General features: G+C 35.7%; 1 protein-coding gene across 2 annotated transcripts in view; it reads left to right on the top strand.

The window, feature by feature from the left end:
- HADHB (hydroxyacyl-CoA dehydrogenase trifunctional multienzyme complex subunit beta) overlaps nt 1-20,514 on the top strand; it is a 32,454-nt gene that overhangs the window by 7,936 nt on the left and 4,004 nt on the right. The window contains exons 4-15 of one of the 2 annotated variants that reach the window (XM_006197179.4): nt 1,975-2,074; nt 4,960-5,004; nt 8,262-8,361; nt 11,427-11,514; nt 12,638-12,825; nt 13,134-13,314; nt 15,159-15,280; nt 17,331-17,410; nt 17,491-17,538; nt 18,230-18,317; nt 18,694-18,768; nt 19,201-19,365. In XM_006197179.4, coding sequence (XP_006197241.1) covers nt 1,975-2,074; nt 4,960-5,004; nt 8,262-8,361; nt 11,427-11,514; nt 12,638-12,825; nt 13,134-13,314; nt 15,159-15,280; nt 17,331-17,410; nt 17,491-17,538; nt 18,230-18,317; nt 18,694-18,768; nt 19,201-19,365 — 1,280 coding nt within the window. Of the gene's footprint in view, nt 1-1,974; nt 2,075-4,959; nt 5,005-8,261; nt 8,362-11,426; nt 11,515-12,637; nt 12,826-13,133; nt 13,315-15,158; nt 15,281-17,330; nt 17,411-17,490; nt 17,539-18,229; nt 18,318-18,693; nt 18,769-19,200; nt 19,447-20,514 lie in introns of those variants that run through there. The other variant, XM_015242197.3, reaches the window with a different exon arrangement.

The following is a 20,514-nucleotide window of genomic DNA, read 5'->3' as shown; positions in this document are numbered from 1 at the left end:
GAGACATTAGGAACCAAGCAGCTCAAGAGGCAGCTACTTTGTCTCATGAATGGCCACGTGGGGTGTCACTTTTCTGCTCTTTCTATTTCTCCTTTTATATTCCCCTTCACTCTTCTTGCTGACTTCTTTGCTGACTCAGAGTTTTTGCTGCCCCATAACTCTGACTTACAGATGACTTCAGTTTCCCATCAACCTGATTCTTCCTGATGGCATCCTTTCAGCTTCAACTAATTGGTATTTCTCTCCATGCTCTGCTTAGATTCCTAAGAGAGAGAATCTAACTGGCACAGCTCATCACTTGTAGGTAGATGACATGGGTTACTGGTTGGCCGCTCTATGGATTGATTTTTGGTGGTCTGGTACCCACCCTGAATCTAATCAGCGTTGGCTCTGGACTTAGGGACATGGTGTCTTAGGTGGGATGTCTTAGGTGAGCTTAGGGGTATGGCTAAAGGGCAGCTCCCTTTAGAGGGGGCTGTGGGTGAACAGACACTGCAAAATAGGCCTCTGCTTTTCTTCTGTATTCTGAGTATATCTCCTGGTTCTCCCAGCTACACCTCATTTCTCTTAAGAGCTTTAATTTCACATTTTCTAGCTATATGTCAAATAGACAGATCGACCTGGGTATCTCTCCATCACCTCAAAGTTTGCACGTTTCAAATTGACATTATTTTTCTTCCAAAACCAATTCTGTACTATACTGCTACAGTACAGAATACTTCTGTAGTGTAGAGTAGCTAGGTTTCCTTAGTCTCTAAGCTTCCTTCATAATCCTCTTTTCCTTACTTTCCATATCTGATTGGTCACCAAGATACATAGTCTTTATAAAATCTCTTGTATTGGTCACTTCCTTTCCATTTTCATTGATACTGCCTTTATCTTGGCCTTTAGCATCACAGGCTTGGTTTTGCCAGTCTCCTCGCTAATCTCCCTGTGCCTTTATCTCCTTCACCAATTTATTACACCTGCCAGGAGAATCTTTGTACCCTACTTTATCATGACTCTTAGCTTTGATTACTGTTTCCTTGAAGTTGGTTGTAGATGTTTGTCATAAATAATTCTCTATGGCATATGTGGGTCTGGTAAGGTGATTGTTAAAATTTTACTCCTTATACTTTAGGATTTTTCTCTATCTCTGGAAATGAAGAGTGATGATAACAGATGAATTTCAACACTAACAACAATAAGAAAAGAATAAGATATTTCTAGATACACAAACACAGAGAGGTCTTCAAGCTATATCATTTAGTTAGAAAAGTAAACATAATACACAAGTGTGTGCATGTAGATGCATCAAAAGAAAGTATATGCACCAAATTAGCAGTATTTACCTCTGGGAAGGAAGTTATATGGCAGGAGAGGGCATAAAGAGGGAACTTTAGTTTTACTATCCGTATTTTAGTATTGTTCATTTTTCTCTTTTTTTGAACCACCAGCATATATGCCCATTTTTTTAAACTAAAAAATTATAGAAAGATTGCTTTTTTGATGTTAGAAAATAATGAGACAAATTGAGTCAGATGGAATCAGGAAGCATTCTAGGTTTTTCCAGAGTGGCAATAGTCACCAACCAAACAGTTGTTGTTTCTACATAGAAAGACAAGAATATTAAGCTGTGTGGACAGTAAACAGTATCAGTTATTGCAGCTTCTAATTTTGAGGGCAGAATTATTGGTTGCTTTCAATGCGATAGATTGTCAAGCACTTGATAAAAAGAAACAATTTGTTAATAGCATAAATAACCTCATTATTAGGTATAATCTCAGTATTTACCTTAACTATTATTTGGAAACTTATAAATGCCAGTTAATTTCTTAGTTTTTTTTTTTTTTAGTTGAATTGGCTTGTTAAGTGGCAAATGCAACTTGTCATTGAATGATAAAAATTCTTCTTAGAATGTCTGTCTTTAAAAATGTAAAAAGTCATCTGACTTCATTTATTTTAATTAATTATTGTTTGAACTTTATCTTAAAGATGTCCAGACCAAATCAAAGAAAACCTTGGCCAAACCCAGCGTAAGGAATATTGTGGTGGTGGATGGTGTTCGCACTCCATTTTTGCTGTCAGGCACTTCGTAAGTATGAAATGACTGCGCTACTTGTCATTTCTTCTTTTTTTCCCCCAGCTTTACTGAGGTATAAACAAATAAAATCTGTATATTTAGGTGCAGTGATTTTTTTTAAGGTATACAGTGTGATGGTTTTACACACACACACACACACACACACACACAGTGAAATGCTTACCACAATCAAGTTAATTAACTAACACATCCATCACCCCATGTGGTTTATTTATTCCTTGTCTTAAGGCACTTTCAAAAGTGATCTTCATGACTATAACCCTGTAGGAATACTGTTGATAGTAGACTAGTATATGAATAACATTTTCATAAAATTGATACAGAAAAAGTCAAGCCAGTGGTGAAATAATATGGCAAAATTTGTTTTTTATCCTTTCTCATAAGCAAGCCTAGTATAATGCTGGATTGAACCAGCCCTATTTTGAAAAGCTAGTGTGGGACCAGATAGCTTGTTTCCAACAGAGATATTCTTTCCTTGTCTGGAAATAAGTACATTGTTTCTTTGCCTCTTCAGAAGTTTGATTACTGAGGATGTGAGCCTATTTATTCCTTTTGTTGTTTTTTTATTGTTGTGTTTTAGTTTAATTTAAGATCCTAATTGAGAAAGAAGCCAAAGTTCATGAGCAATTTAGTGGTATAAGGAAGAGAAGGACTTTCAAAAATATAAGACATTATGGTTAATAGAGAAGAAAGAATAAAAATGTTAAGGCAGTCTTCAGTTAAAGAACAAAGTGACTAAAACTAATATAGAGGGAAAACTCTAAAGAAGACAAACTGTTTAGTCATGTTATTAGTGTTATGACCGAGATGACAAATGAGTCTTCTATAAAAGAAGATCATTTTCTAGGTGGAAAAAAAACTTTTTCTATTTAATTTGAAGAAGCTTTGCTTTCAATTGAGTGACATTTGAAAGACCAGGTTCTTAACTTAGAGGTAGAAGGTATTTTGGAAGCACTCCTAGAAATAAACTCCAGCACTAGAATTTGGGAGTCTGTCAGTCATCCTGTCAGAAAGAGGTATCGGAGCATGAGAATAAAGATTGTAAAATGGTAAATAATTTATGGTTTATACATTTTAAAATTGACACACAACTTTTCTTCAAATAATTCTGCTCTAAGTTTGAGGGAACTCATTTTACCTATGAAAGATTTTGAGAACTGTTGATGGTTCTTTTGTGAGTCAGAGTAAAGTAAAAATATTTTTGGCTTTTTAGGTTTTAATTTTCAGAAATTTAAAGAATGAATATTCTTATTTAACCCAATGGTTAAATCTTTGACTTAAAAGGAATTTATTTTTTTACATTTAAACAAACAAACAGAGTTCACATCCAGATCTTTCTAAATACTCATTCTTTCTTAGAGGGAACCAGGCTTTCTAGAAGAATGACTAGGGCTGGGCCAGAGAAAATACAGGATGAACCTGGAGCATTTTGTAGTACCAGCAAGTAAAGAAGTACTTAAAAGAAAAAAAAGGGACATGTCAAAAGGACACAGGACCAATCTGAAATAGCTTCAGATAACTGAAACTGGGACAGTTTGATCAATAAAATAAATGTAATAGTGTTACATCATAACCCAAAGAATAAATTAAATATCTATGAGTCCAATGTGATATAAATAAATGATTGAATAAAGAAATAAATGAGAGAGAAAAGACAAATCTTTTTTACAGAAGAATTTCAATCAATAAATACAGAAGGAATGAGGAAAATAAATAAATCACCATTAGAACTCACAGGAATAAGGACTGCAACCAGGATCTATAGAATGCTATGAAGTTAGTTGGTGACTGCTAAATGAATGCTAAAGTTAGGGGGTGAGAAATGTTAAGAAACAAGATATTTCCATAGCCTCAGACTCTCTCCCCTCAAATATTTGTTAATTACTTTGATGATTTTAGCATGTGTCCACAAATTCTTTGTTACTTTTTCCACTGGGAAGTGGAGAGTAATTCTTCTCCCCTTGAGTAAGGGCCAGAGTAGTGACTCACTTAACAGACTGAGTTTAGAAAGGGAAAAATAGTAGAGAAAATTGGCAGACACTACTTTAACCAGGTGATTAAGTTAACATCACTAGTAATAAGTCATGTTGTTACCATGTACACTCTTAAGAAACAATGGGAAGGGCACTTTATGTCTGTAATACTCGCCCTACCCCAATCCATAACCCTAGTCTTCCAAGTGTCAAGGTCAAGAATGACAAGGAAAGACTAAGAAACTATCACAGATAGAGGAGATGTATGAGGCATGACAACTACATACATGAATTGGATCCTGGAACAGACCAATAAAAAGGATTAGTGCAAAAACTGATGAGATCCAGATAAAGTTAGTAGCTTAGGGAATAATGCCAGTATTAATTTCTTAGTTTTGACAAGTACATCATGGTTATATAAGGTATTAGCGTTAGACTAAGCAGGGTAAAGGTATACAGGAACTCATTTCTGTCTTTCCAGTTCTTTTGTAAACCTCAAGTTACTTCAAAACAAAATTCTCTTAAGAAGTTCTTATATATATATCCCTAGTGTCCCTTTAGACATCACAAAATAAATAATGAATTTTTTTTTAAATAAAGGTGGACTTAAAAGATGGGGTTTAGTTTTAAAGAATATTTAACATATGTCATGCTGAGCAATAAGATAGTGGCAAGATTTGTTAGATTCTTAGCCAGCTCAGTAAGAGTCAAAGCTTGTCAGATTTTTAAGGATGTGACAGATAGCAAAGTCACTATTTCTTTATTTGGAGTGATGAACTGCCTTAGGTAGTAAAGTGCATTTGCAGTAGTAAATGATTTCTTTAGGTATTTCAAACAGAATGAAAAACATTTTTTATTAAAACTCTAGGCTTTTTATTTAAATTATATATTTTCTTTCCCCAGATATAAAGACCTGATGCCACATGATTTGGCTAGAGCAGCACTTTTGTAAGTAAATAGAGTTTCATTTTAGTTCTTATTTCATTAAAAGTACTTTTCTCCAGTTTTTACACTTGAAGAAGCATGCTTAGTAGAATTTCCATATCTAAGATATGTTATCTTTTATGTGGTAAGAAAAAAAAACACTAGATTTTACAAGATTCATTTATTCATTTTAGCTATACATGCTATACAAATTCAAGCAGCTGGTGAATGTCAGCGACCTTTATTTTGCAGGCTTGATAATCTCTTGGTATTCTTTAATGAGTACTGAAGCTTAGCTGCACATTATAAACAATGTAGGACTAGATTGATCATACAATACATATGTTTGATGATCATCTTAGGAACTTTATTACTGTACAAGGATAGCCGAACAAATTACGCAAATGCAGATGCAGAACCTGTGGATACAGAGGACCAGCTGTACTATGCTGTTTTATTTAAGGGACGTGAGGGTCCTCAGATTTTAGTGTTTCTGGTAGAAGTAGGGGTGGAGAGACGGCTGGGGGAGATGCAATGTCTTTATCTGGAAAGAAGCCTAGCATGAGGCCTGAAGATTCATGTGCAAACCAAATGAAAATATAAAATTAAATCTAGTTACATGAGATTGAGATGGAAGAATAATTTGATGAGAGTCAACATGTAGGGCATTATTCATTTTCCATTGATGCTTTGCCTTTGTGCCTTCGACCGGCCACAGGTCTTTCCTAGTTTGGAAAATTCTCATCTTGTTCTGTTTGTCCTATCCATTTTTTCTCCTTAATCCCATATTAACTGCTTCCATTTCCATTGCCCTAGAGTAACTATACTTTGCAAGCTTCTGTTAATAATGAGTCTGTGATCATGAGATGCACCAATTTTGTCTCAGGCCTCAGTGTCTTTGTCTTCTGTAGCATTTGACACTGTCAGCTGTACTTGAAACTGTCTTCCTTTGACTTCTTAATGTTATGCCTTTATGATTTTTCTTTCATCTGCTAACTAATTCTTCTCTACTTTTTAAGAAACTGGATCTCTTTCTCTTTTATCAAGATATTTTGCAAGTTTCAGTCCTAAGCTTTGCATTTCTCTGTATGCATGCTTTTCCTTAAAAACCTCACCTACTTAATCTTTATTTTTTATGTAGAGGACTCCCAGATCTCTAAATTTGACCTCTTTTCTTAGGCTCCTCAAGCTCTGCATGTAAAAAATAAAAATTATCTTCTCCCTGAAATCAGCTTATTTTCCTATTTCTAATAATGGTGCTATTTCTGATTATGGTCCCATGCTGGAGATTTGCAAATTTTTCCTCAACTTTTTGTTTTTAAAAATGTCAAATATACAATAAAATTGAAAGAGTAATACAGTGAACACCTAATTACCCCTCACCTAGGTTTAATAATTGTTATTATTTTGCTGTATTTTCTATATCTATGTGGTTTGAAGCATTTGATGGTAAGTTTCAGGCATCTTGATCTTCAGCCCTAAATACTTCAGCTAATACCTAAATACTCTTAAGAGTGAAGATGTTCTCTGCTATCCACAATACCATTACCATAGCTAAGATAACTTTGATTCTGTAACTTCTAATATCCAGTGCATAGTCAAAACCCCCTTACTTATTTCAAAAATGTCTTTTCTTGTAATAGTTTTTTCCCCCCAAACCAGGATCCACTCAAGTTTCATATTACAAATGGATATGTCTCTTTAGTCCTTTTAACTGAGGACATTCTCCCTTCCACCCACCTATGACAGTGACTTTTTGAAAAATCCAGGCCAGCTGTCCTGTGGAATGTCCCACATTCTGGATGTTTCCTCGTAGTGATATTTAACTTTCCTCTGTGAATTTCCTGTAAACTGGAAGTTAGATCTCTGAGCTTGATTAGATTCAGGTTAAACATATTTTTAGTAAGAATGCTTCATGAGTAAACTGCATGGGTATTGCATCATGTCAAGAGGCACATGGTGTGTAATGCTAAATCCAACCACTAGTCATGGGGGTCAGACCACCAGATCTTTGTATTATAAAGGTACGTTTTTTCCTTTGCAATTAGTAAATTATCTGTAAAGTGATATCTTAGCATCATGTGAGCATCTTGTTCTCCAACAGCCTTTGACCAAATGGTGTTAGCATTGATAAGTTTTGCCTAGGTCAGTTATTATATTAGAAATTTCAAAATTGTGATTTTGCTAATTCTTTCATTTCTCTTACATTTATTGGTTGTTATTTTTCTGTAAAGAGCCACTTTCCCTTTTTTTTTTAACTTTTAAATGATGTAGACTTACAGATTTTTATATGAATTTGTGTTATAGCCAAGCTTGGTCACTGTTCTTTTTGAAGCTCAGATTATCCCATAGGGAGCTCCTTCAAGTTGGCTCCTATGTCCCTTTTGTTTTTTAGTATAATATTGTTTTTTGAGTATAATTTGCATACATTAAATGCACAGGTTTTTAAGTAGATTGTTTGATGAGTTTTGACAAATGTGTATGTATACCCTTGTTCCTGTTTTTTATATGATCTCATCTTTGAGTGTTTCTGGCGCTTGGACTTGGCCTCAGTCATTTTTTAAAAAGCTAATTCCTTTACTAGTAAATGGCATTTAGAAACCAAGTCTGAGTTCAAGATGTGCTGCTAGTCCCTAACAGTGGGCAGAACAAGAAAAATATATATTCTTTAGATTGTGAAACTCAAATTTAACATGCCTGGGATTTTACTTCATCTCTTTAATTTTCTATTTGTTTTTCTTTTTGACTGAAAACTTTGGCTTACATATCTATTTTATCCTGTATCAAATTTTTTCTTTTATTTTTTAATTGGGGTATACTTGATTTACAATAGTGTATTAATTTCAGGTGTACAGCATAGTGATTCAAAATTTTTATGGATTATATTTCAAATTATTTTTAATTAAAAAATCTTTATTTATTGAAAGCTTCTTTAAATTCTATAGTGCTTTACCATTTTTAAAGCTTCCACACACATAATTTCATATAATCCCATAATAACCCTTTTCCCCCTCAAGCCCTATGTTGCCCCTCCCGCATTCCAAATTATTTTTGATTCTTCCTATTTTAACTTCTCATTGCCAGTTAAGCATCAGACATTGACTTTCTAAATCAGTTTTTCATTTCATTGATAAAGTGCCACATGCTTGCCAGATTGAGGAAAAGATACCGTTTTAAATTCAAGGTTAGCCTTTTTAAAGAACTGTGGTGTTTTATGGGATGATCTGTGATCCTATCTTGAATGTGTGGAATGAGTCTTTGCTTTGGACTTCTGCTCACAGGGGTTTGTTGCATCAGACCAGTGTCCCAAAGGATGTTGTTGATTATATCATCGTTGGCACAGTCATACAGGAAGTGAAAACCAGCAATGTGGCTAGGGAGGTGAGTAAAACCAACTTTATGTTGTTTAAAGAGATTGCTAGGAGAATCAATCTGAATTTTAATTAATACAGTTTACTCTAAAAGTTACTAAAATAGTTACGTTTGACTTAAATGTGATTTTACTACTTGAATTATTTCATATTTAAAAGAACTATAGTATAAATCAGATGACATGCTATACTAGTATATATTTATACTATACTATAAATCAAATCAATTATTTGACTTATTTTGGTATATATTAATTTGTTTCTCTCTTAGGAAAATAAAGATTATGGTAAAGTAGGGCTGATGTAACTTTTAGTAATGTTAGTGTGGCTTCTAATTAACTTAAAATTTCAACATTTTACAGAGAACTTATTTCATAACATAGTTTTTATTGGAGTTAGCTTGTTCATTTGTTCTCATTGACTAGATGACACATAGGTCAGTTTTTATTAAAAACTTAAGGAGTTTACTTTTACCCTAGTTGGCAAAGCCCCATGTAGTGTTTATTGAGCAACCGAGATAATGACAGGCCTTGGAGCTCCTGTGGCATGTCCTACAGGAATTTCATAATGAATAGTCCAAACACATTTTCTGGGCTTTGTTTCAATTTGAAAGTGACTATTTGGATAAAGTTGGCAACAAAGCACATTTCAGTGTGCTAAGCATTTTCTCTGTTTCTGGTTTGTGCTAGCCATGTTACTGTTTTCAGGATAGTTGAAAGGGCAGCAACTTTCTTCACTGTCAGCCAAGAGAAGGGAAGATGAACAGGACTGAAAGGACTTGTTTCACCCCACCTTTTTACTTGCCAGTAAATGTTAATGCTGGAGGTCTGGTGTTACCAAAGGCCACAAAAATCAACTACTGTATATTGTCAGGGAGGCAGGAAAGAATTAAGAGCAGGGAAAGGTTTTTTTTTTCCCTTCCTGTTTTTTTGTTTTTCCTTGGACCTTCACACTTCTAAATGTATCAAATAGGACAATTTTGTGAGTATATCAAGCTATTCATAGTATATTTTCAGCTTTTATATTCTGAAAAAAACAAAATGACTCATAAAAGCACTTAAAAAGTAAATATTAAATCTGTTTTGGTTTTCTTTATATTTCTATTCTATCCCAGCATTAAAGCCATAATGGGTTTTTTCTCTAAATTTTTTTCTGGAAATTTTTTATGCATATGCAAATGTCAGCTATTGGTTGACATGCAGTGGATTCCCTCTCCCTGCCCTGTACTGATACTAAAGGCTAAGTTGCAGGAATAGGTTTCAAGAATGTCTCTCTAAAGTTGTTTTGTAACCTAAAAGCTACCAGCTAGAGAATTTTTTTAAGAGCCTGTTTTCTGTATTAATAATGTGATAATGAAATCCTGAAAGGCTTCTGGTGCTGAGTTCCCTTGAACCTGGCTCTTGCGAAAAGCCTCAGCATATCTGCCTGTTCTCCAGCTTTAACTAAGAGGCATCTTCCTCCTTTCCTCTCATTGTGCTGTCTAGACCTAAGCTTGCCTTGAGTTCACCAGCAACTACTTCTATTTAAAGATCCCTCAGTCCTGAGAGTCAACTGGGACCAAAGGACACATGCCAGGAAGGACCTCATGAGGATTAGGCCAGTGTAACCTGAGTGCCCTCCTTCCCTGTCACCTAGAGGCTGGCCTCTCTCTTCCTTTTGGTCTGGTTCACATTGAGAGGCTGACATGCAGTTGCCAGGGAGTATTTACAATGAAGTGTTCAGCACTTAGTATCAGGCCTACTTAGAAAGACCAGGATAAGGATCATGTTGCACGTACACCACTGTAACACATTACTGCCTCTTTGGATTATGGTAAATAATGGTGAATATGGTAAATAGTACAGGTAGTATAAGTATAAAGGCAAAAATCAGTTAAGAAACATTGAACCATTTTTAACCTTGACTTTGGAAACATGGTTATCTTACCAAATTATAGGAAATAGATCTTGTATTCTGAGGATAGTTAAATAGTTCAGAAAAAGGCCAGTAAACATGAATTCCTGTAATGGGAACCAGAATTTCATAGTAAATGTGGTGGTGATGAGATGGGGTGTTGAGAGCTTTGTTTTTAAAATTTAATATTACAGAAATAAATTTTATTGCTGCACCTATACATTGATTCTTTACATAAACAAAAATGGAATCAGGCACTCATTGGTTTTTTGGCAGCAGATTTTCCTCAATAAATAGTCTAATAAAGTAATAGATGTTCCCGTTTCATTTTTGACTTTTACTGTGCCGTCATAACAGAGACCATTTTTGCCAGATTAATGGAGAGCCTCAGTTCTTCACAAGGCCCCTCAAATTATTCTCTTTTGAAGCACAGATTATGTCATCACCCTGACCAGTTTTCTCTTTTCCAGTTGTTAGCTGGTCTAACTCTTACTTGTCAGAGGCTCACTTGTGGCTCAAGCAGTTTTCCAAAATTTCTCTCATCGATGTCAACTCCTGCATACTTGGCACGTTTTCCAGTTCGACTTTGCGTTGGGTCTCCAGTGTGCTGTCTATGCTGTCAGGCAGCCAGTGAATGTGGAGATTGCAGAGTGGGCAGGGACCTGGGTGGGGAGCTGTTGACGAGAGGTCAATTTTTAGAAACTATTTTCATGTTTGATGACTTTTGCTTTACTACTAAGCCTCATAACTGCAGGAACACTGGTCACGAGGACCCCTCCCCATGATACATTTCATCGTTCTGTCAACCATATTTAATAGGTTTACTTTAGGTTTATTTGAAAATTTAAACAAGTTAAAATCAAATTGCATGCTGATATCCTTAAAGGCTCTGAGAAAAGCATTGCTAAGAAAGACATGAGGTGAGATACAAGAGGACCTAGGCTTGTAAACTCTCCGAGAAAACAGCTACAAGGAATTTGGCAGTGTGTTTATGAATTACTGGCTAAATGAAAAATTAGACCATTTCTGTGATGGCCTTCATTTTATTTTAAATATTTCTCTGTGGAATATTAAACTCAAATCCTTCCCTGATTTACCACACAGTGAAGTAGTGCTTAAAGCATCATTTACATGTAGCACTTCCTTTATAAGTGGTCATTTCACTCACCGTATCTCCTGAAGGCTGCCCTCGGAGCTGGCTTCTCCGACAAGACTCCTGCTCACACTGTCACCATGGCTTGCATCTCTTCCAACCAGGCCATGACCACAGGTATGTTTTTTTGAAAGCAGAAAGTACGTGTTAGTTCTCCTTTGTCTTTTCTATGAGCATTAAAAACCCCTCTTACTAGAAAGAAATGATCTCTGAATTTATGTGTCTTTAAAAGTAAGGTAACATTTAAATTTTTTTGTTTTTGATAGTAGTTCTTACCTTTTCTTGCTCTCCATACATGAGGGACACAACCATTCATGTAGTTTCTCCACCAGTAGTGTGGCTGGCTACATCAGGGATTAAGTGAAGGGGTATGTCTCTAGAAGGGTGCTTCTGAATTTGAGGCATGAAGAGTTTATAACCTGCTAGGTTTTAAAGTTGGGTGATTCTGATATGTACTTCCCCATAAAGGTTGTGGCCTTCTTCCCTCCACCATCACCATGGTGACAAATCACTGCTTTTGATGGTACAGCTCTCCTCTACTTTCTCCCTACATCTTGACATTTTTATAATTAGTTACATATTCTCCTAACTTAGCAAAACTGTGGGACATTTTGTAGCATCAGCCTTAATTGTGAAAAGACGGGAAACCTGAAACACAGTAATCACGTGCTCTCTTAGTAACATCAAGACCAGGTTGACAAGTCCACCTCCCGGGTGGCAGGGAATGAAGCCAGAGGCAGTGATAAGGGGCATTCTCCACTCCACGCAGCCTGTGACCACTTCCTGTTAGAGCAACAAAATACTTGCCAGGAGCCATAAAGGGGGCGGGCTGGGGGGCTGCCTTACATCTGAAAGCCAGAATTTCTCTACCTTGTAGTGGAAATTGAAATTCTCTTTATAGGAAAAAAGTCTTTACCGAAACTTAAGCTGGGAACATATAAAATATGCCAAAAGTTCTGGTTTAGAGTATGATTTGTTTGAGAATTGGTCCAATGGATACTTCTGAAAGTTGATGACCATATGACCTAAATGAAACTTGTTTTTCTCTAGTGCAGTGAATGTATTTCTAATCATTTTAAAATATTATCTTAATCCCTCTGGAAAGATAAAAACTCTTAATTACAATTGTTGTATAATGCTGATAACTGTTGTACAATTTTTTAATCAAGAAGCTTAAATTATCAACGTCCTGCTAATTTCTTTCAAAGATGCTCATATCTGTATGAACTGTGCCCTGTAGGTGTCGGCTTGATTGCTTCTGGCCAGTGTGATGTGGTCGTGGCAGGTGGTATAGAGTTAATGTCCGATGTCCCTATTCGTCATTCAAGGAAAATGAGGAAAATGATGCTTGATCTTAATAAGGCCAAGACCCTTGGACAGCGGCTATCTTTAATCTCTAAATTCAGATTGAATTTCTTGTCACCTGAGGTAAGACTTGGGAGCTCTGACATAAAGACTTGATCCCACAGGATCTGTCTGCAAAAATTTAGAGTTGGGTAAGACAGCACGGGTTCAGTTATACTCTTATAGTTGCAGATTCTGTTAGTTACAAGGGAAGGTTAATTATTTGGTAAAGATGAAAAAAAAAGACGTAAGCCCTTTTTAGAGATGCTGTGCTCTCAAAGAGCTTCCTTTGTCTTGCTCTTAATTAGTAGATTTTAGTGTTCCCAAGTAACCCTAGGTGTGGTATAGCACCTGTTACCAGTGTACCTGGTCCTGTGTGTCTCCTTTCTCAGCTCCCTGCAGTGGCTGAGTTTTCCACCAGTGAGACCATGGGCCACTCTGCAGACCGACTGGCTGCTGCCTTTGCTGTTTCTCGACTGGAACAGGATGAGTACGCGCTGCGCTCACACCGCCTGGCCAAGAAGGCACAAGAGGAAGGACTCCTTTCTGATATTGTGCCGTTCAAAGTACCAGGTAAAACAGTTTGCTCCACTTTGTAAAGGAGAATGCTTCATGATACTTGTTAGGAAGATCCAAATTACTCCTAAAACTCTAAAAAAGCCCCAAATGACTTCTTGGTAGATATGTTAGTTCTGTTTTCAGAATACTCAGCCTTTATTCTTTTTTTTTTTTTTGGTCTCATTTATTCTTTTTTTTTTTAATTGAAGCATAGTTGGTTTACAATGTTGTGTTAGTTTCTGATGTAGAGCATAGTGATTCAGTTAAACAAACATATATATAAAATTGTTTTTCATTATAGGTTATTACAAGTTATTGAATATAGTTTCCTGTGCTATATAGTAGGACCTTATTTATCTATTTCCATACTCTACTCTTTTTTTCTTCCAATTTTATTGAGATATAATTGACACACAGTACTGTTTCAGGTTTAAAACAATGATTTGACTTACATACAACATGAAATAAATATCGGAATAAGTTCAGTGAACATCCATCATCTCACATAGATACAAAATGAAAGAAATAAAAAGTTTTTCCTTGTGATGAGAACTCAGCATTTACTTTTTTTCTTTTTCAGTTTTATTAGGTAGAGTTATTACAGTTTGCATATATATATTATATTGTATGTAAATACATATATACATTATACTGCACACATGTTTTTTAGTTTACATGTATGTACTGATCATTGTTTCTAAGAACAGATTAGAGCTTTAGCTTTTTAAACTTACATAGTTATCAGAGGAATATGAAGCCAACCACAAAATAAGAATCAACAGAATGTAGTAATCCAATCATAAAGGACAGTCATATGTGCTAAACATATTCAAGAAATCAATCATCTAAGTTATAAATAATAATTAGTTCATTTGTGTCCTTTTTTTTTTTTTAGATTCCACATGTAAATGATATCATATGGCATTTTTCTTTCTCTTTCTGGCCCACTTCACTTAGAATAACTGTCTCCATCCATGTTGCTGCAAATGGCATTCTTTTATTCTTTTTATGGCTGAGTAGTATTCCATTTTATATATGTACTACATCTTTATCTAGTCATCTGTTGATGGACATTTGGTTTGTTTCCATGTCTTGGCTATTGTAAATAGTGCTGCTATGAACATTGAGGTGCAGGTGTCTTTTTGAAGTATATTTTTCTCTGGGTATATGCCCTGGAGTGGGATTGCTGGATCATATGGTAAGTCTATTTTTAGTTTTTTAAGGAACCTCCGTACTGTCCTCAATAGTGGCTACACAAAACCGCATTCCCACCAATAATGTAGAGAGGGTTCGTTTTTTTCCACGCTGTCTCCAGCATTTATCGTTTGTAGCCTTTTTAATGATGGTCGCTCTGACTGGTGTGAGGTGATATTTCATTGTAGTTTTGATTTGCATTTCTCTAACAATTAGTGATGTTGAGCATCTTTTCATGTGATTGTTGTTGAGCCTTTATTCTTAAACATGGACTTAAGTTTCAATTTATGTTGTAACAACAGGAAAACATTTTAAAAGAAAACTTTTTCAAAGTCTCCTTTTAGATATCCCTGATATATTTTAGTTCTTTATATGCATGCCAATTTTCATTCATACGTCTTCTAGATAGAATAGCCAAATGTGAATGAGTAGCTTAAGAAAATAGGATGTCCTTTTTTTTTTCATTAAATCATTTAGATTATTTCCCAATGTCCTCTAAGAGTTTAGTCAAAATTTGATATCTTGACAACTGTAAACGGCTTTCTTTTTAGTGACTAGGTAAGATTTATGTTTTATTTGTTCATCTAATTTTTCAAGCATATTTCTCTAGAGAATATATATAATGCTTGTGGTTCCTTAGAGTTAAAAAAGTCATGTCTTTATAGGAAAAGATACAGTTACCCAAGATAATGGCATTCGTCCTTCCTCCCTGGAGCAGATGGCCAAACTAAAACCTGCATTCATCAAGCCCTATGGCACAGTGACAGCTGCAAATTCTTCCTTTCTGGTAGCTATGTGTGCTCTATGTGTTCACTAGTGACTGTTATATTTGTGTACTCTCAATAGAAAAGCCCAAGATAGACGCATTTGTGTGTATTATGAATAGAAGTTTAAAAATATAGTTACTCATTACAAAGATAATATTGAAATAAAGTCATGGTTTTTAAAGCCATTGAAGTCACCTGTTCCAGCCACTGTTCTGATACAAAAAGCTGTTCTCTTCAGGCACTTCACCAGTCAGAAAACTGGCTGCCTATGCTTGGCACTGGAGATAAAGAGAGCAGTTGATTGTAATATAGTGAGAAAGTTCTGTGATGGCTGTAAGCATAGGCTGTTGGAGAAGATACATACATGGGTGAGTCAGAGAGGCTTCTTAGAGGCAGTAACAGTTGAGCAGCGAATCTTAAAGAAAGAGTACAAGCCAATTGAAGAAGTGTAAAAAGGCATCCTAGGCAAAGAGAACAGCAAATGCAAAATCAGAGTTATAGGAACAAGAATTCCTTTGGAGAAAAGCATGGTTGGAATATAGGATATAAATTTGGGGAGTCGTGTTAAGACTTGGAAAGTAGGCCAGGAGAGTGACAAAATACCTCTTCTAGCTCTGATAGTTAGAAAATGATGCTTTCTACTGACCCCCGGGTTACTTTCCTATAAGCATCATGGAATAATTCTACCCTCATTTTTTGGGTGTGATTTTACTATCTTCTAGTAGCTTTATATCCTTCCTCGGTTTTTTTTTTTCCTTTTTCCTCCTCTTCAATTAAACATCCCTATTGATTAGGCTTGTAAGATGTGGTTTCCCTTCTGTTCCACCTTGGGTGTGGTCTTCTGGATGTAGTTCATCTGGTCAGTATTTCTTTTACAATATAACTCCCCTACCTGGACATAAAGTCTAGAAGGATAGGCAAATGTTTGACATATTTGACCTTCATAAGTGACAATTTAATGCCTGCTCCTGAGCTAGGGGAAGGGTACCTGGGGTGGTTCCAGCTGGGTGGTAAACCACTCTGTAAAGCCTGAGTGATGAAGGACCAGTTAGATGATGGTTTCCAAAACCAAATTGGATGATAGGGCCATATGGCCTGGGCTACATTCTTGACAGATATGAACCCCCTCGATTATTTCTGAGGTGTGCTGGTTTATACCTTGAAAATCAGCAACACAAATCATCAGAGGCGATGCATCATAGATCTGTGGATTTTCAGAAATGTTCTTAGTGTACCACATTCATTGCAATTTTGTGCACATTGAATATATTATTAATGTGATGCTCTTAAACCATTTATTATGTATAAGTCACCTGTGATTCCAGACTTTATGGCTGCCCTGTTGGTAGTGGCACCATAGCCTTTGCAAGGTTACTGAGTTATAAAAAATACAGCCTAATGTGGTGAAATTGTTTTGATTTTCAAACTCTAGAGAGTAGTTCCTTTCCTTTGGAATTTTGGATTTTTTTTTCATCTCTTTCTTTTGAAGCAATGAAATGGTGAAGGACTACCTCTTTATCCCCTTAGCTGTCAGTTGGAAAAAAACACATGGGGTGTGTCCAGAGAAGAAGACCATGGTTCTTATGTTCTCAGCTGTCTGCCTGTTTCTCCTTCTCCCACCAGTCTGCTTGTTATACAGTCTCAATAGAAGGAAGTCATCTTGGAACCACAGGCAGGAAGCAGCTGAGAAACAGTCCAGAAAATGTGAAAGTAAATCAGTAAATAGGACATTTTTTTGAGATTATTTTAATTGACAAAATTCCTCATATTCTGCACCAACAGCAAAAAACTTTTCGGTTGTTTATTATCAATGCATATTTCTAGAGTTGCCTGTCTGCCTCATCCGTTTTGATAATTATGGTGCTTTTTGAACAGGCTCTTCTACTTTCATCCTCCAAAAATGGGTCACTGTGTGTGTTTGAATTATGATTTAATGATGGAGAAATTGGAAAGGTTTTGTTGTATTAGAATCACTGTATAATTAGATTCAGGAACAGCATAAAAGATGGCTGTAGAAAGACCTCTGGGCAGACTGAGGAATTTAGTATTGCTGTTTGGTTGACATTTCAGACGGATGGTGCATCTGCAGTGCTGATTATGGCAGAGGAAAAAGCTCTGGCCATGGGCTATAAGCCGAAGGCATATTTGAGGTAAAGTCATGTTCAAATAAATTGCCTCTGGTTTCTTTTCTTTATTACTGAAACTAACCCCTCTATTTTTTTTAATCTAGGGATTTTGTGTATGTGTCTCAGGATCCAAAAGATCAGCTTTTACTTGGGTAGGTAGCAATGCATATCCTTGGATTATAATCAGAAGTATTTGGTTACCCACATTATTACATAGATTTTAAAGTACGTTGAGCCCGGAGTTCATAATTGGTTTGTGTGTTGACTTTTTTTAAATAATAATAATCCTTTGTGTTGGTTTATCATTTTATAGTTTTGGATTCTTTTCCACTTTTACTATACTTTTCTACTTATGTATATAGCTTTGTATTCTTTATATTAAGCTGTCATAAGTATTTTTTTTCATATTGCCACACACTCTGCTACACAGTCTTCAGAACAGCTTTTTATAAAAAGCTCCTAATGTTTGGACTACTCCCCCTCCCTCACAAGGCTCACCCTAACTGGCCTCCATTATGTCCCTTAACTTGCCATGCCCATGCTTATGCTGTGCCCTTCGAAGTCTGTGTTCTTCTAACTCTTCACATTATTAGTTTGTCCTTCTCTTTCATTGTTGACTTGCTTATATTCTGTTTCTCTGAATCTAGAATATCACCTGCAAAGTCAGAGGCCATGTCTGTTCAGTTCACTGTTGTATCACTGGCACTTTATATTTCTACAGTAGAATCAGTGAATGAGTGGAGGACATTCTAATAATTATATAAAACTCAGTTTGGAGACTGTGAAGGAGCTCTTACGTTAAAAATTAGCATTTTAACATGTCATCAATTTTTTTCTTTTCAGACCAACATATGCTACTCCAAAAGTTCTAGAAAAGGCAGGATTAACATTGAATGATATTGATGCTTTTGAATTTCATGAAGCTTTCTCAGTAAGTCACTTTAAAGACACATAGCAAGGGACTATAATCATAAAAATTGTAGTCTGTGTTTGTGGGAGAGAGCAAGGCATCGTTTATAATATGAGTAAAACTGGAGTGGAGCTTAATATTTGAAGTACTGATATATGCTGCTGGGAGGGGCATGAGGGGAGGAATCCAGGGCCACACATACAGAGTTGAAAAGTGCACCTTTTGAGGCTATCTCTTAGAGGCCCTTCAAAAGTACCAGATTTTTTTCTTTAAGAGATTTTCAATGAAGACTGAGTTAAAAATTTGCTCAACTTTAGAGTTAGACAATCTCATGTGTAAAAGAAATCCTCAAAGGATGTTACCAACAGGGTTCTTACTGAGTTATTATCACTTCTAGGGTCAGATTTTGGCTAATTTAAAAGCCATGGATTCTGACTGGTTTGCACAAAACTACATGAATAGAAAAGCCAAGGTAAGTTTCTGATTAAAAATATGCTTGGGGAAGGAGGATATAGCTCAAATGGTAGAGCACATGCTTAGCATGCAGGAGGTCCTGAGTTCAATCCCCCAGTACCTCCATTAAAAAAAAAAAAAGAACTAATAATAAATAAATAGACCTAATGACTTCCTCCCCAAAAAATAAAGTTAAAAAAAATGCTTGAATTTCAAAAGCACTTTAACATTTGGAGCTTTGTTACCTTCTAATAAAAATATGAAGAGGAAAGCTTTTTCTTATGAAAAATTACGTCTTTCATTACATGTATCTGTTTCTTAGTTGGAAAATAGCCCTAGAAATTCTTGAGATAAAATAAAAGCAAAATTTTAGATTGTCTGTTGTTCACCACTCTGATGTTTTCTTAGGTAAACTCACCTTTACATTTGTGCCTGTTTTTGTGGGAGCCAGGTTGGAGTGCCTCCCTTGGAGAAGTTTAACAACTGGGGTGGATCACTGTCCTTGGGACACCCATTTGGAGCCACTGGCTGTCGGTTGGTCATGGCAGCTGCCAACAGATTACGGAAGGAAGGAGGCCAGTATGGTTTAGTTGCCGCCTGTGCAGCTGGAGGGCAGGTATGTCCCAGAAGCTCCATAGGAGCTTCTAGAAAGTCATTTTCTTGGAAACAAACTCATCCATGAATGTTTGATTTAGTTTAGTTTGAAACATTCTTAGAGCAATTTTTCTGATGGCAGAGAACCAGGAAAAAGAAAACAGCCCATTTTGGGGGGAATAGGGTACAATTTTAATTCTGATAGTACTTTGGAGGGAAGATTTTATTTAAATCCAAGCTTTTCTTTTCCCTAAAATATTGTTTACATTTTTTGTTCATAAAAGTAATACACACTCATTATGGAAATCACAGAAAATACAAAATAAGTATGTAGAAAAAAATTAGAATCTTCTGTAATCCCCTCATCAGACACTGTCATTATTCACACTTTGATGTATTTTCTCCTTTAATAATAAAATTTTATTCATTTATCTAGTCACCATGAGACCTTGTCTATAAAATCTCTCCAAGAGGTATACTTTCTTGAGAACTGAACTATACTTTAATGGAGAATTAATTTACCTCTGGATAACTTATTGCTATTTAGCTGGAGGAAATTATGTTTTTCTTTAGGCTTTTTCTATCTGCTTTACTTGTGTTACAGACACAACTTCCTACCTGCTATAGCATGTCACTGTGGAAATAAAATCCAAAAGGAAGGCTGGCTGTAACCTTTTTTTTTAACCCTGATGGAAACAGATTTGATTTTTCTCCAGATTACAGAAACTTTCTGTTACTAATCAAGATAAATAAATAAGATATGTAAAAGTATAAACATCTTACATTTAAAAGCCTTTATTTATGGCTTTTCCTCAGAGACTTTGAAGAAGCAAGGGGTCAGTTATTTTTAAGTTGGAATATTTTAGACTTCACCGTCAAAAGCATTTCCTAATCTGTGTAACTTCATTTATAGAAAACCACTGTCAGTTAGGACTGGAGCCCTCCTGCTTGTCTTCCTATGCCAGCCTTAAACAAGGGCAGTGACTAGTGCATAGTCCATGTAGGTTAGTGTCCTTTGGTTTTGAGTGTTCCCTAATTTTTTTATCTAGCACTTTAGAGTATTAATACTAGATGCTTTTGTGGATGAACAAAGAATAATACCCAGTATTATTATTATTTTTTTAGAAGTTTACAGGATAGTGAGGAGAGAGATGATGCATCTTAGAAACTA

The sequence above is a fragment of the Vicugna pacos genome, chromosome 15 (assembly GCF_048564905.1).
Source record: "Vicugna pacos chromosome 15, VicPac4, whole genome shotgun sequence".
Taxonomy (NCBI): domain Eukaryota; kingdom Metazoa; phylum Chordata; class Mammalia; order Artiodactyla; family Camelidae; genus Vicugna; species Vicugna pacos.
Note: the sequence above shows the minus strand (reverse complement) of the source record. Positions and strands in the feature narration are given on the sequence as shown.